This window comes from Lycium ferocissimum, chromosome 3 (genome assembly GCF_029784015.1).
Source record: "Lycium ferocissimum isolate CSIRO_LF1 chromosome 3, AGI_CSIRO_Lferr_CH_V1, whole genome shotgun sequence".
In the NCBI taxonomy this organism is placed as follows: Eukaryota; Viridiplantae; Streptophyta; class Magnoliopsida; order Solanales; family Solanaceae; genus Lycium; species Lycium ferocissimum.
In genome coordinates, this window is record NC_081344.1 from 9,920,653 (window position 1) to 9,933,931 (window position 13,279).

At 37.8% G+C, this 13,279-nt stretch overlaps 2 protein-coding genes across 2 annotated transcripts; both read left to right on the top strand.

The window, feature by feature from the left end:
* Positions 1–510: 510 nt before the first annotated feature.
* LOC132049647 (O-fucosyltransferase 19-like) lies at positions 511–4,865 on the top strand. The gene is made up of 8 exons (XM_059440520.1): positions 511–1,254; positions 2,246–2,318; positions 2,418–2,488; positions 2,592–2,680; positions 2,777–2,909; positions 3,103–3,335; positions 3,640–4,116; positions 4,219–4,865. Exons 1-8 carry the CDS (start codon positions 706–708, stop codon positions 4,472–4,474), a joined length of 1,881 nt encoding a protein of 626 aa, XP_059296503.1. The 5' UTR covers positions 511–705; the 3' UTR covers positions 4,475–4,865.
* Positions 4,866–9,295: 4,430 nt separating this feature from the next.
* LOC132049648 (uncharacterized) lies at positions 9,296–11,475 on the top strand. The gene is made up of 4 exons (XM_059440521.1): positions 9,296–9,406; positions 9,493–10,670; positions 10,756–10,872; positions 10,958–11,475. Exons 2-4 carry the CDS (start codon positions 10,542–10,544, stop codon positions 11,210–11,212), a joined length of 501 nt encoding a protein of 166 aa, XP_059296504.1. The 5' UTR covers positions 9,296–9,406; positions 9,493–10,541; the 3' UTR covers positions 11,213–11,475.
* The last annotated feature ends 1,804 nt before the right edge of the window (positions 11,476–13,279 follow it).

Genomic DNA, 13,279 nt, shown 5'->3' on the forward strand with positions numbered 1-13,279 from the left:
CAAAATCTACCTCAGGAAGAGTTTTGCATGCAAAAACTCCACCTGCTATTTTGCATATTCTGCCTAAGGTTAGAGTTTTGCATCTGCCTTGCGAATCCAAATCTCAGTCTTGCGAAATTCCATTTTTTTTTTAGTGAGCGTGGGTTCGAACCCAGAAACTTAAGGTATTAGGCGAAGGGTAAAAATTAAAGACCAGTGCTTTTGAAGGGCAATCCGCACAAAAAAATGTAAGGGAAGAGCAGCCCATCTGCTGCAGCACACCTTTGCTAGTACTTACACTCTTTATTAGAGGCAAATTAAATAAAAATTACACTCTATATTTAATTTTCATTTAATTTGCCTTTAATAAGATGCTGACATGATTCGTTATAAAATTCTCTTTTTTCCTTACAATTTGAACATATTTAGCTTAATTTAAAAAGTTTGACTTATTAAAAAATTACTATATTTTGTTGAGATAGATGATGTTAAGTATATTGAGACATGAAAGTAACTTACATATACTCCATATATATATATTTGAGATAAGCGTTAGAACTGCTTCTACAATCGGCAAACACCCCTCCCCTCACCAAAATCTTCTATAGACAACAACAACAAATATACACCAAGAAACCTACGTTTCATAATTCTCTCATTAGACCCATAATTCTCTGTTTTCTTTGACTTTCTTTTTATTCTGTTTTTAGAGTATCGTACGTTAAAATGTCAACCGGTGGCACCGCCACCAATTCTGCCAACGGTAGTCCTAGAGTGGGACCCACCATCCACCACCGCCGCCAGGTGGCAGACGCCATAAACAACGACCAAGAAAAATTATCAGATCATTTACAAATCGGTTTTGATTATTATGGTGATCATAATAATACAAATATTATTAATCATCATCGTCATCATAATACGATAATGCGATATTTGTTAGCGAGTAAATGGGTGCCAGAAAGTATGGTTTTTAGAGTAGAAGAATGGTTATTGAGTTTTTGTACAATTATGGCATGTTTAGGATCAAGAAAGAATATTGGTCGTACGATATTTGGGTTATTGTTGGTATTGGTGGTGATATCTGTGTTTTTGAAGTTTTCTATTATGATGAATAATGGTAATGTTGATGATGTAAATGGAAAAGAGAATGGACTTTTTGTTCTTCAGAATTTAAAGAATGATTGGATTAATGCTCAAAAAGTTGTTTCAGAAACAGAGACCTCTGTTTCTTCTTCTGGTGTTGTGCAAAAGCGACAGATGAAAGAGTTACCTGTAAGTTGTGCAAAATCACTTCTTTATCTCTTTAATTTTCCGTTTTTCCCTTCTAAGTGAAATATTACCTAGATTTGCTGTTCATATGCAGTCCATTTTCCAGAGAATGGAACTGAAAAAAACCTTTGCTTTTTTGCTTACAATCTTAGGAAGTCTAGAGCTTGATATGAATCTTCTTAAAAAAGTGATTTTAAGTAGTAGTAATTTTTAAGGTGAAACTTTAGGTTAAATTTTACTTTCCATACTTTAACTTCCCTATGGATAAAATGAGGTTTGGGATGCCTCTGATCAGGGCGGAGGTACAATATTAGTATTAGGTACGAGTTTGTACGAATCCAGTAGTTTTTGCTTAGACTGTGTGTTTATATTTAGGAAAACCATTAAATATGTATAAATATTTAATTGTGAATCTAGTAGTTACGAGCTACGCCATGGTAGCAAGTTATGAAAACATTTTAAATACTGGCTCCGCTTCTGTCTCTTATCATTAATTAGCCGAAAGGATGGAAGTAGTAGGCAGCAACAAAGCTTGAAGGTTGTATGTGGGCAATGACTAACTGGCTTTTAGGGGAATGTTGACTGCAACTGTGGCTTAATGATTAGTGTCCATTGAACATGTATAAATATTTAATTGTGAATCCAGTAGTTACGAGCTACCGCGTAACCCCTATAAATATTTAGGGGAATGTTAGACTGCAAGTGTGGTTTAATGATTAGTGTCCATTGTGGTCCAAAAGTATCTTGGATATTACTTTATTTTTGGCTAATTAAATAAGATATAGACTTTTTGTAGTTCAAGTATTTGTTCTCTATTTAGCTTTTTCAGTAAATTTTAATTCATAACCTACATTACTACTCTATTTCAAGTTGATAGTTTATGGACAATGTTTTGCATTGAGTAGAAGACGGTTTTCTCCTTTCGCTTTCTCGCGATTTATTGGCTTGATTGACATATCTAAAGCACTAGTTCAATATTGGATGTTTTGGACAGGTACCAGAAATATGGATGAAGCCACCTAGTGATACTTACTACAAATGCATTGCTCGGCCTAGGAATCGAATTAGTATGTCAAGTTTTTAGATTTTGATTCCTTAATATCCACTTCCTCCATTTGGACCAGTTCCATTCCAATTTTTTATACTTATATTTGGAATTATTTTAGGAACGGCCTCATTGACCAATGGATATATCCTGGTTCATGCCAATGGAGGATTAAACCAGATGAGAACTGGGGTGAGTGGAAGCTTTAAGCTCTATGTATACTTATATTTGGAATTATTTTCCCGCTGATGAGAAGCTGTGGTTTACGATAATCATTGTTGTTGGATTACTGCAGATATGTGATATGGTGGCTATTGCAAAAATTCTGAATGCTTCACTGGTTCTTCCTTCTCTTGATCATGAATCCTTTTGGACAGATCCTAGGTACAATAATATAGTTCTTCTGATAAGTTGAGGTTTAAGAATGACATTCCTAGGAGCCTTTTAGTTTTGGTTCTAATCCGTTTCTGTTTCTTGCAGTGACTTTAAAGATATTTTTGACTGGGGACGCTTCATTGACGTTTTAAAGGATGACATTGAGATTGTTGAATCTTTGCCGCCAGAATATGCAGCTGTGAACCCCATTCAAAAGGCACCTGTCTCTTGGTCAAAGGTTTGTAAACAAAACCTATATTGCTCGAACTCTCCAAAAATGGTGCCGCATCTGTGTTGTATCCTCCAAAAATGCACTACTTCAGGAGGATCCGATATGCACTTTGAAGAGTCCGAACAACATAGATTAGAACTACTATTAGCAAGTTATAACTTTTTGTTTGCTGGAATTAAAATTTTGTTCCTTTTTGCAGGCTAGTTACTACAGAGGAGAGGTTCTTCCTTTACTAAGGAAGCACAAGGTGATACAATTTACTCATACAGATTCAAGGCTTGCTAACAATGGCTTGGCATCATCTATTCAGAGGCTTCGCTGTCGAGCAAATTATGAGGCTATACGGTACACAAATGAGATCGAGGAGCTTGGAAAGAAGTTGGTGGATAGACTTCGAGACAATGGTGAACCGTACATTGCTCTCCACTTAAGGTAATCTCTCTAACATGGCATCCTTTGGCCAATTTCTCAACCATTCATTTTTGTGCAAGTATAGTCGAACCTCTCTATAACAGCGTCGGTCGTTCCGAGATTTTTTTGGCTGCTGTAGCAAAATGCTGTTGTAGGAAACATATAATATAACATAACAAGACCGATCGGTTCCACAGGAAACATGGTTGTTATAGTGAAATGTTTTATAGAGAATGACTATTATAAAGAGGTCTTACTGTACTTATCATGTTTTATAGAGAATGACTATTATAAAGAGGTCTTACTGTACTTATCATGTTTGCAGATATGAAAAGGACATGTTAGCCTTTACTGGCTGCAGCAACAATTTGACTGCTCGAGAGGCTGAAGAACTTCATTTTATGAGGTATCAAGTGAAGCACTGGAAAGAGAAAGAGATAGACGGCAATGAGAAGCGACTTCAAGGCGGCTGCCCTATGTCGCCAAGGGAGGCTGCCTTGTTTCTTAAAGCAATGGGCTATCCCTCCACGACGAGGATATATATTGTCGCAGGGGAAATATATGGCAACAACAGCATGGATGCGTTTCGGACAGAGTATCCCAATGTTGTCTCTCACTCAACTATTACAACAAAGGAAGAATTGGAGGCTTTTAGGCATTATCAAAACCGTCTTGCTGCCTTAGATTATCTCGTAGCCCTTGAAAGTGATGTCTTTGTTTATACATATGATGGCAATATGGCAAAGGCCGTGCAAGGGCATAGAAGGTTCGAAGGATTTCGAAAGACCATAAGCCCCGACAGGTTACTATTATCTTAAGATTTTTATACTTCCTTTGTCATCACTTAAATTATTTAGGATTTGCGCAAACTAACAATTTTATTTGGTATTTCTCTTCATTTCAGACTCAATGTTGTGAGATTAATTGATTTGTTGGATAAGCGGGCGATCTCTTGGGAAGAGTTCACTTTTGAGGTCAAGGCGTTACATTCCAACAGATTAGGAGCTCCTTACCTTAGAGAAGCAGGAGAATCACCAAGATTAGAAGAGAACTTCTACGCAAATCCTTTTCCAGGTTGTATTTGTGATAGACCTTTGATGGAAGTGGGCAAGCAGCAAATTAAAAAGAGACCGAGTTTGAAGGCTGCTGCACAAAGATAGGTTGTACATTAGACAAATGCCGGTATTTGATCTACTTATATTATTCAAAGGGCTGCCAAGATTTCGGCTGATTATGCCTTTTAGTATATTAGGCAGCAAGCAGAATCAAAGAGGACTTTCACCATATGAATTACTTTGATGAATTAAGCTTAAGCCAGCAAGCAATTTTGGAAGCAGAGATGGTTAGCTTATAAGACGAACAAAAAGAGGCAGATGCAACGCAGGTACTCAAATCATTCTTTTCTGTGCAGTATAGAATTATAAAGTTTTAGTCATATTTTTATTTACTCTGAGTTGGTTTTTGTAATTAGTTTATTTATTAGATTTTTTCCACAGATTCACATGTAACATATCACGGAAATTATTATACAAGTCTTTCTTCATCTTCGTATTTGTCATCTTTTCCTTATCATTCTATTATGGATTGAAAATTTTACTTGGTGAACTGTTTGCATTATCCCATTGCTAAAATCATGCATCGATAGTATTTCTTATTCCTAAATTTTATATAATATAAAAAAACTCTTTATATCTTTAACTATTTAGAGAACCTCATGTGTGTGGTGAATTGTACACGAGGGGCCAAAACCAAGCAAACCTAAATACGGATGATTAGTTCTTACCCTTTTGGTGATATGTAAAAGGACCATATAAGTTGATATGTAAAAGGACCATATTAGTAGTTTTCTCTTTAACGATATGTATTTTAACTTGTCACTTATCAAAGTCTATATCTTACTATGCTAAGAAGTTTGTAGATAGAACTGTTGGAGTCGAAAATCATCAAGCATTATCATTTTGTTGTTGTTTAGTTCAACCTACTAGCCCAATGTGATTGAATTCTCACTGGATAATGTGATATTGATAGAGAAGAATGAAAGAAACATAAGCTTCAGCATATCTCTATTGGGAAACAATCTTGAAATGTTAAGAAAACAGGGAGATTACCATAGACTTGTGCTTGAAAATACGTTAATATATTTTTTTTTTTTTTGAAATGTTACATAAGATGCACAAAAATTATTTTCAACTTTTGTTGAATTGTGTGATCATTTCATCTAAAAGCCTAGGATAAACTTTTAATTGCTTCACTATAATCTGCTTCGATACCATGTTAAATTGTGTGATCGTCACATCTAAAAGTTTAACATTTTAGAAAGTGTACACTTCTAATTGCTACTTCATTATTCATTTCTCATTTTCTTGCATCCCACAAAAACACTGAGTATAGGACCGAAGTTGGATATGAACCTGCTAGAGCTGTAATACATAGAAAGCTAGCCGGACATCCCCTGATAAGTTGATACAGACAGAAAGCTATCATGTACGATTTTAGCAGAAAATGGGACCTTTTCTGGTTCCTTTATAACGTACTCAACATACATACTAAAGAAACAATATGCTATTACTAAAAATAGAAATGACCATCCCAAGGAGCTAAACTGATGGAAGCAAGCCCGGCATTTTCTTTAAGCTGATAATGCTTTCTTATAGCTGAACCTGCAAAGCATACCTGATCCCAACAGATTTTGGTACTAAACCAAACTCATCCATCAAATATAAGGTACTGCTGAGATTAGAGAAGATTCACAGGCCAGTGTGTTTCCACTTTTGTGCCATGATTCCAGTCAAAAGTATTTAAGGTAGTACTGTAATTGCTGCAATTGATGTTTGATCCTACAGTAAATGTAAACAAGTCACATGTTTCTGTTACGACGTTTACTGAAGTTTCAAGTCCTCTATTACGTTTAGCGGTTCTGGTAAGTTCAATAAACTAGCAAAAACGTTTTGATAGTCACTGAGATTGTTCCCTCGTAGGATTTAAGCTGTATGACAGTGTAAGATTTTTTACACTTTTAGTGTAGTTTTAGCCTTTGATAGTTGGTTAGTTACTGTTTTTACCAGGTTATCGGTTAATTCTTTATAAAAGAAATTTAATTATAACTATCTTGTAAGTAACTTGATTGTGTAAATATTTTTACACCAGTGCAACAGAGAACTTAAAACTCATTCTTAAAACAAGTCCTTCATATATGAATGTGGCGTGTGAGTGGTTTGCAGATCTGAAAAAGCCCCTAACATGTATCCAGTTGTGAGTGGCTTGCAGATCCTTCATACTATATCTGCTGTTAGAACAATTGTTCCCTCGACAGGTTTCGTTTATGATGCAATTGAACTCCTTTGTTACCATTTTGGACTTATCCCAATTTGTTTCATTTATGCAGTAACTTAGGTCATGCACCATCTTATTAACATGTAAAGTCAAACAACCATTGAGCTTTTAGAGTTGGTTCCACTATATCTCAGCTACGTTTTTTTATAAATTTACTAATGCTTTTAATAGCTTGCACTAGTAAGTAACGAAATTTGAGACGTGTTAAAGACACTCATGTCTATCTTACGCACAAGAGGGATCATAGTCATCGCTATTGCTTTTCGGTCAGAGAAATGTTCAAGCACAAATTAAAATGAATGGCCAAACCATGAATCCGCGACTTAAGTAGTACAAAAAAAGAAAAGTTGAACCAAAGTAGTACAGAAAAAAAAAGAAGCACATAAATAGGATTCACGCATGAATTTCATGCGTGAAAGGACTAAACTGCAAAAATGCAGCTTGACCCTTTCACGCATGAAATTCATGCGTTAAAGGATCAACTTGCAATAATACGATATACAACTTTCACGCATGAAATGTAATAGGATATACTCCTTTCACGCACTAATTTCATACGTGAAAGAGCAAATTCCCGTTTTGCCTTTCACGCATGAATTTAGTGCGTGAATGTTAGCATAAAAAAACGGTCCCCTCCTTCCCCACCACAGAACCCGACACTTTGCCCCCACCAACGCCATTAACGGCGATTTTCCGTGGTCCCCAACCCAAAAACGCTATTTTCTTGTTGTTTTTTCAACCTAAAACTCAATATTCTTGGGATATTGAAGTGTAGGACCAAGTTTCTAAGGTTAGATTTTGGAATAGAGCGGCGCAGAGGTCACTTTGAAAACTCAAAAAAACCTTCAATCTAGGTATTTCACTACAAATTTTTTATTACATTGCTAAACATATTATTACTCTAAGGATTGTTGGTGTGGTGCTGCTGTTTTGCGCTATTTTTTTGTGCGATTTTGGGCAGTGCCCACGCACTGTTGGGACTGCCCTTTTTTTTTTTTTTTTTAAATTTGTTTATGTATTGTTAATTAGTTAATTATTTAGTAATTGTTTATTTAGTATTTATTAATTGTTTGATTAGCGACTTAAGTATTTATTAATTGTTATACTAGCTATTTTAATTGTTAGACTAGCTAATTATTTATTGAGTTTTTGTTAATCCAATTGTTTATTTGCTAATAATTTCTTAATTGTTTCATTAATTAATTAATTGTTTATTTATTAAATATACGATAATAATTTATTAATTTTTTGATTAGTTACTTAATTATTTATTTATTAAATATATGATAATAACTTGTTAATTATTTGATTAGTTAGTTAATTGTTTATTTATTAATTATTTATACTAATTGTATGCTAACTATTTATTAATTATTTAACTTATTAATTTTTAACCTTTATATTTTAGGATTGAAAACCCTTAGTTTAGGATTCATAACCCGTAGCTTAGAATTAAAAACCCTTAATATAGTTTTCAATAAAAGATTACATAACTAATATTACTTGTTAATGATTTATTTAAAATACGTAAAACAGATGGGTCACTACAATCCTTAATAATATTTTCCATAAAATATTACATAACTAATATTACTTGTTAGTGATTGATTTAAAATACGTGAAACAGATGGGTCACCACAATCCTTAATAAATTTTTTGAAAAAAGATTACATAACTAATACTTCCTGTTTAATGATTGATTTAAAATATGTAAAACAGATGAATCACCACCCTCTTGATCCGGGTCCCTTCGACCGAGAGTTACTGTATCTTCAACCCGAGCATCGGTCGCAATACATATGGACATCTGACCTGCAGCCTGAGTCTCAGGTTCGTACACGGTTAGGGGACTCAGCATGGGAGATCTTAGCTGCTCACCCCCCACATCCTCGTGTCCTGAATATACTACGACGAGGCGGTATCTACCGGTGCGTCGAAGTTGGTCGGGTACAGCACGATAGGTCGCTAGTGACGGCATTGATTGCGAGGTGGCGACCCAGAGGCACACATTTCATCTCGCGCCGGTGAGGCTACCATTACCGCCCGGGATGTGAGGTCATTTATGGGCTACGGGTTGATGGACGCCCATTGTATATTGAGGAGCCCCCTCGTGCGCCACCTTGCGATGAGTTGACTAGGCTCGCCGGTTTTGCGGCTACGGATGGTCATATTTCGGCCGAGTCGGCTTTTATTATCGGCCCTTTACGCTCGCTTGCGCCTCGCGGACATGCAACATCCGATTGGAGAGGACACGCCTCGGGCGTGTTGACCGACGCGCGCGTCTATACCTACTCGTCATATTCGGGGCCATCCTGTTCCCGAACACTTCGGGTTCGCATTTGAGCTTGAGGTATCTTCGGTATATCGACGATCTTGCCGAGCTAGGATGCTATAGTTGGGGCGTTGCTGTGCTGGGCTACATGTATCGAGATTACTGCCGATGTTCTATGGGCACGAGGGTAGAGGTCACCGCATTTTGCTCGCTCGCTTCGGGTGATATATTTAAGTACGTGTAATTAAACACAAAATATATTTTTTAAAACGACACCGATAAAATGTTTTGTAAATGACTATATCGGATATGGGTGTGGACTAGGTTGAGACCTTTTCGGCCTATACCGGCTCATCCTCCCGGCCCCTCTTCTTGCGTGCCGATGCCATACGCGCGGAGATGGTCGTGAGGCGTATGCCGACGTGCAGAGACTCATCACAGCCTTCTCCCGTTTAGGGATCAGCTAGACCGCATGACGGCACAGACGGTATGTTCATATTTTAGATCCACACGCTAGACCACATAGCTACTATTTTAGTCTTTTATTGCTAACTAGTTCAATTCTTTTTACAGGCTTTTATATGGACGCCGTATGATCATATTTTGGATCAGCTGCCGGCGTTTTGTAGGGCTGGTCAGCACATGTGGATGTCGCGGTGTCCATTGATACATATGGATATCGTTGAGTATCACGCGCCCGACCGCGTGTTACGGCAGTTTTGGTATGTACAGAATATACCCGCGGCTACGGTTTGGGAGCATGACCACCATGCGAGGGACGAGCGTGCGGGCGTCGATGATGCATGGCGACTATATATGCAGCAGCAGGTCCAGAGTTAGGATGTGAGGATGACGAGCCTAGCAGTGGTCGGACATGATACTCCGATCCATGTGTACATGGAGTGGTACATGCGGATCACTCGCATCATTATTGGCAACCCCTCTAGGCGTCGTCCAGATGGCCTGGGATATGTAGCTCTCGCAGGAGCGTACGAGGCGCTGGTACGGACCGTTCAGATGATGCGCTATGAGAGCACTGCCCGTATGGAGGCCCCCGAGACGGCGGAGTATGCAGCACGGATGATTGAGCTTGCCGAGGCGGTATGAACGAGACAGCATGACTTTGAGCGTCTTCGTGAGCGTGTTCCGCGCCCCGCTGAGGGGGGCGAGGTGGTCGTGGTCGCAGAGGAGTTCGTAGCCGTCGTAGAGGTGGTAGGGCTGGCAGAGGTGATGAGGCGACTTCAGATATCCCACCGAGTTCTTACCAGCCGGCGACTACAGATATCCCATCGACTTTTCATTCCCGGCCGTCGACTTCACGAACCTACGCGTATATGCGTACCTTTTTTCAGATTATGTGCCCTGGCCTTCATTTCCACATCCACCAGTTCGTGATCCACAGGGTGAGCGGCCAGTTCGTGATTTACAGGGTGGCCTACAGATACACTTTGACGACTCCATGTTCGAGGAGTTCGTGTTTGATACGGCACCATCTGCATCTCCTGCTCTGGGGGCTGCTCAGGCATCTCAGGAGACCGTCGACACACAGGTTTGATTTTTACAATAAAATAAAATAATTATTTCATGTTCATTTTAGAATAAATCTAAATTAAATTGTTTATATGTTATTTCAGATTCATTCCTCTGCGCCTGTGGACCCATCTCCTGCACCGGGCCCCACTCAAGAGATCGTTGAGGAGCCAGCTCAGGAGCCCTCTCACCAGGCATCTCAGGAGGCCGTCGACACACAGGTTCGATTTTTACAATAAAATAAAATAATTATTTCAGGTTCGTTTTAGAATAAATCTAAATTAAATTGTTTATATGTTATTTCAGATTCATTCATCTGCACCTGTGGACCCATCTCCTGCACCGGGCCCCACTCAAGAGATCGTTGAGGAGCCAGCTCAGGAGCCCTCTCACCAGGCATCTCAGGAGGCCGTCGACACACAGGTTCGATTTTTACAATGAAATAAAATAATTATTTCAGGTTCGTTTTAGAATAAATCTAAATTAAATTGTTTATATGTTATTTCAGGTTCATTCCTCTGCGCCTGTGGACCCATCACCTAATGAGATTGACGAGGAGCCATGTTATGAACCGGTCCCACCGCCCACCGTCGTTTCTCATAGAAAACATGTTATGAACCGGGGAAGTCCGGGTCGAAAGAAGGGAAGGAAGGGAAGCAAGAATGATCATACCATAGAGCATATACAGATTAAGAGGAGGAAGAGGGATGGAGATGATGGTGGTGGTGGTGGGGGGTTAGCCTTAGGCCTAGCCGAACTCTAAAGGCTCCCACTTGTGGGACCTGAGATTGTGAATGTTATAAATAAAGTGTATATTTTATGTTATTATTTTTTTAATGATAATTAGTTATCTTAATAATAACTCGTGCAACGTATGAAAAAAAAACGTGATTTTAATAGGTTTAAAAAAAAAAAAAAAACAAGTCTGTAAAAAGTTTATTGCAGGTACAGAATTAACTTTCACGCACAAAAGCTATGCGCGAAAGTGAAAATCAGCAGCAAACTTTCACGCATAAAAACTATACGTGAAAGCGTAACACTAAACTTACCTTTCACGCACAGATTTTGTGCGTGAAAGTCACACCTCATCCCTGCATTATTTAACCGTTTTAACACGACTTGTATTGCGCACCATTTTAATGCGCAATCTAAGTGTCAGGAATCTATGACACATAAAGGCATGATTTGACAATACGTTGCTGTATTATTTGACCGTTTTAACACGACTTGTATTGCACACCATTTTAATGCGCAATCTAAGTGTCAAGAATCTATGACACATAAAGGCATGATTTGACAATACGTTACTGCATTATTTGACCGTTTTAACACGACTTGTATTGCGCACCATTTTAATGCGCAATCTAAGTGTCAGGAATCTATGACACATAAAGGCATGATTTGACAATACGTTGCTGCATTATTTGACCGTTTTAACACGACTTGTATTGCGCACCATTTTAATGCGCAATGTCAATTTCAGGAATCTATGACACATAAAGGCATGATTTGACAATACGTTGCTGCATTATTTGACCGTTTTAACACGACTTGTATTGCGCACCATTTTAATGCGCAATGTCAATTTCAGGAATCTATGACACATAAAGGCATGATTTGACAATACGTTGCTGTATTATTTGACCGTTTTAACACGACTTGTATTGCGCACCATTTTAATGCGCAATGTCAATTTCAGGAATCTATGACACATAAAGGCATGATTTGACAATACGTTGGTGCATTATTTGACCGTTTTAACACGACTTGTATTGCGCACCATTTTAATGCGCAATGTCAATTTCAGAATCTATGACACATAAAGGCATGATTTGACAATACGTTCCGCATTATTTGACCGTTTTAACACGACTTGTATTGCGCACCATTTTAATGCGCAATCTACCACGCATTACAATTTTGAGTGGTCTATTTAACTTGAAGGCTTGACGAGTGAAAAACTCATCAACTTCTAAGTCTTACAAGTCATTAAAAAAAAAAATCAAACTTCATAGAAAAAATGTCTCAGAATGCTTCAACTGTTAAGGTTTCACTATTTTGGGGTGGAGATATCGTCGAGGACAATTACTCCATTCGTTATAGTACCAAACCAAATGCCCATGTTAAATTTTCAACAACTTTAGATTATGAAACACTACATGCACGAAAGAATGAAAACTACACCCACTGAGTTTGGAATCTCAATAACTGGCAGATATCCACAAACAATATCAAACGGTGTAGTGCGTTATGGCATGCACAATATCAACGATGATGAATCTTTGAGTGATTATTTGGGATCGCCGGAAGAATATCGTGGTTTAGTATTCATTAATGTTCTTGAGATGTATGTTGAAAAGATACCTCGAAAGAAGTCCCCTCAAGTCTGACCTATTCATGGTAACACTTATGGGAACTTTAGTTCTTATGGAGACATTTTGAGTGGTCAAGTGCCGCTGGAAAATCTAAGCCAGCAATTTAATCAAGCTTACAATGAAAATTGGTAAATATGAATTTTTCATATTATAGCACGTGTTTGTTGTATGAATTGGTCAATAACCAGTTTTAAAATCTTTATAGGAACTATTCTCAAAACTCGCCAGTGGTACCAAATATGGATGTTGGTCAATCCTCTCAGTTCGGTGGAGTTGATCAATCTCCACACCATGACCGATCTTTATGAACGACGGTAAGTTCATCACCTTGATATTAAATTATACGTATATATATATATATATATACATATGTGAATATATATATATACATATATATATATATATATGTGAATATATATATACATATATATATATATATATATATGAATATATAT

Coding starts and splice junctions, on each gene's coding strand:
- LOC132049647 (XM_059440520.1), top strand. CDS start 706: ATGTCAACCGGTGGCACCGCCACCAATTCTGCCAACGGTAGTCCTAGA. Junction 1,255..2,245: donor GACAGATGAAAGAGTTACCT/GTAAGTTGTGCA, acceptor TGTTTTGGACAG/GTACCAGAAATATGGATGAA. Junction 3,336..3,639: donor TACATTGCTCTCCACTTAAG/GTAATCTCTCTA, acceptor TCATGTTTGCAG/ATATGAAAAGGACATGTTAG.
- LOC132049648 (XM_059440521.1), top strand. CDS start 10,542: ATGTTATTTCAGATTCATTCCTCTGCGCCTGTGGACCCATCTCCTGCA. Junction 10,671..10,755: donor AGGAGGCCGTCGACACACAG/GTTCGATTTTTA, acceptor ATGTTATTTCAG/ATTCATTCATCTGCACCTGT. Junction 10,873..10,957: donor AGGAGGCCGTCGACACACAG/GTTCGATTTTTA, acceptor ATGTTATTTCAG/GTTCATTCCTCTGCGCCTGT.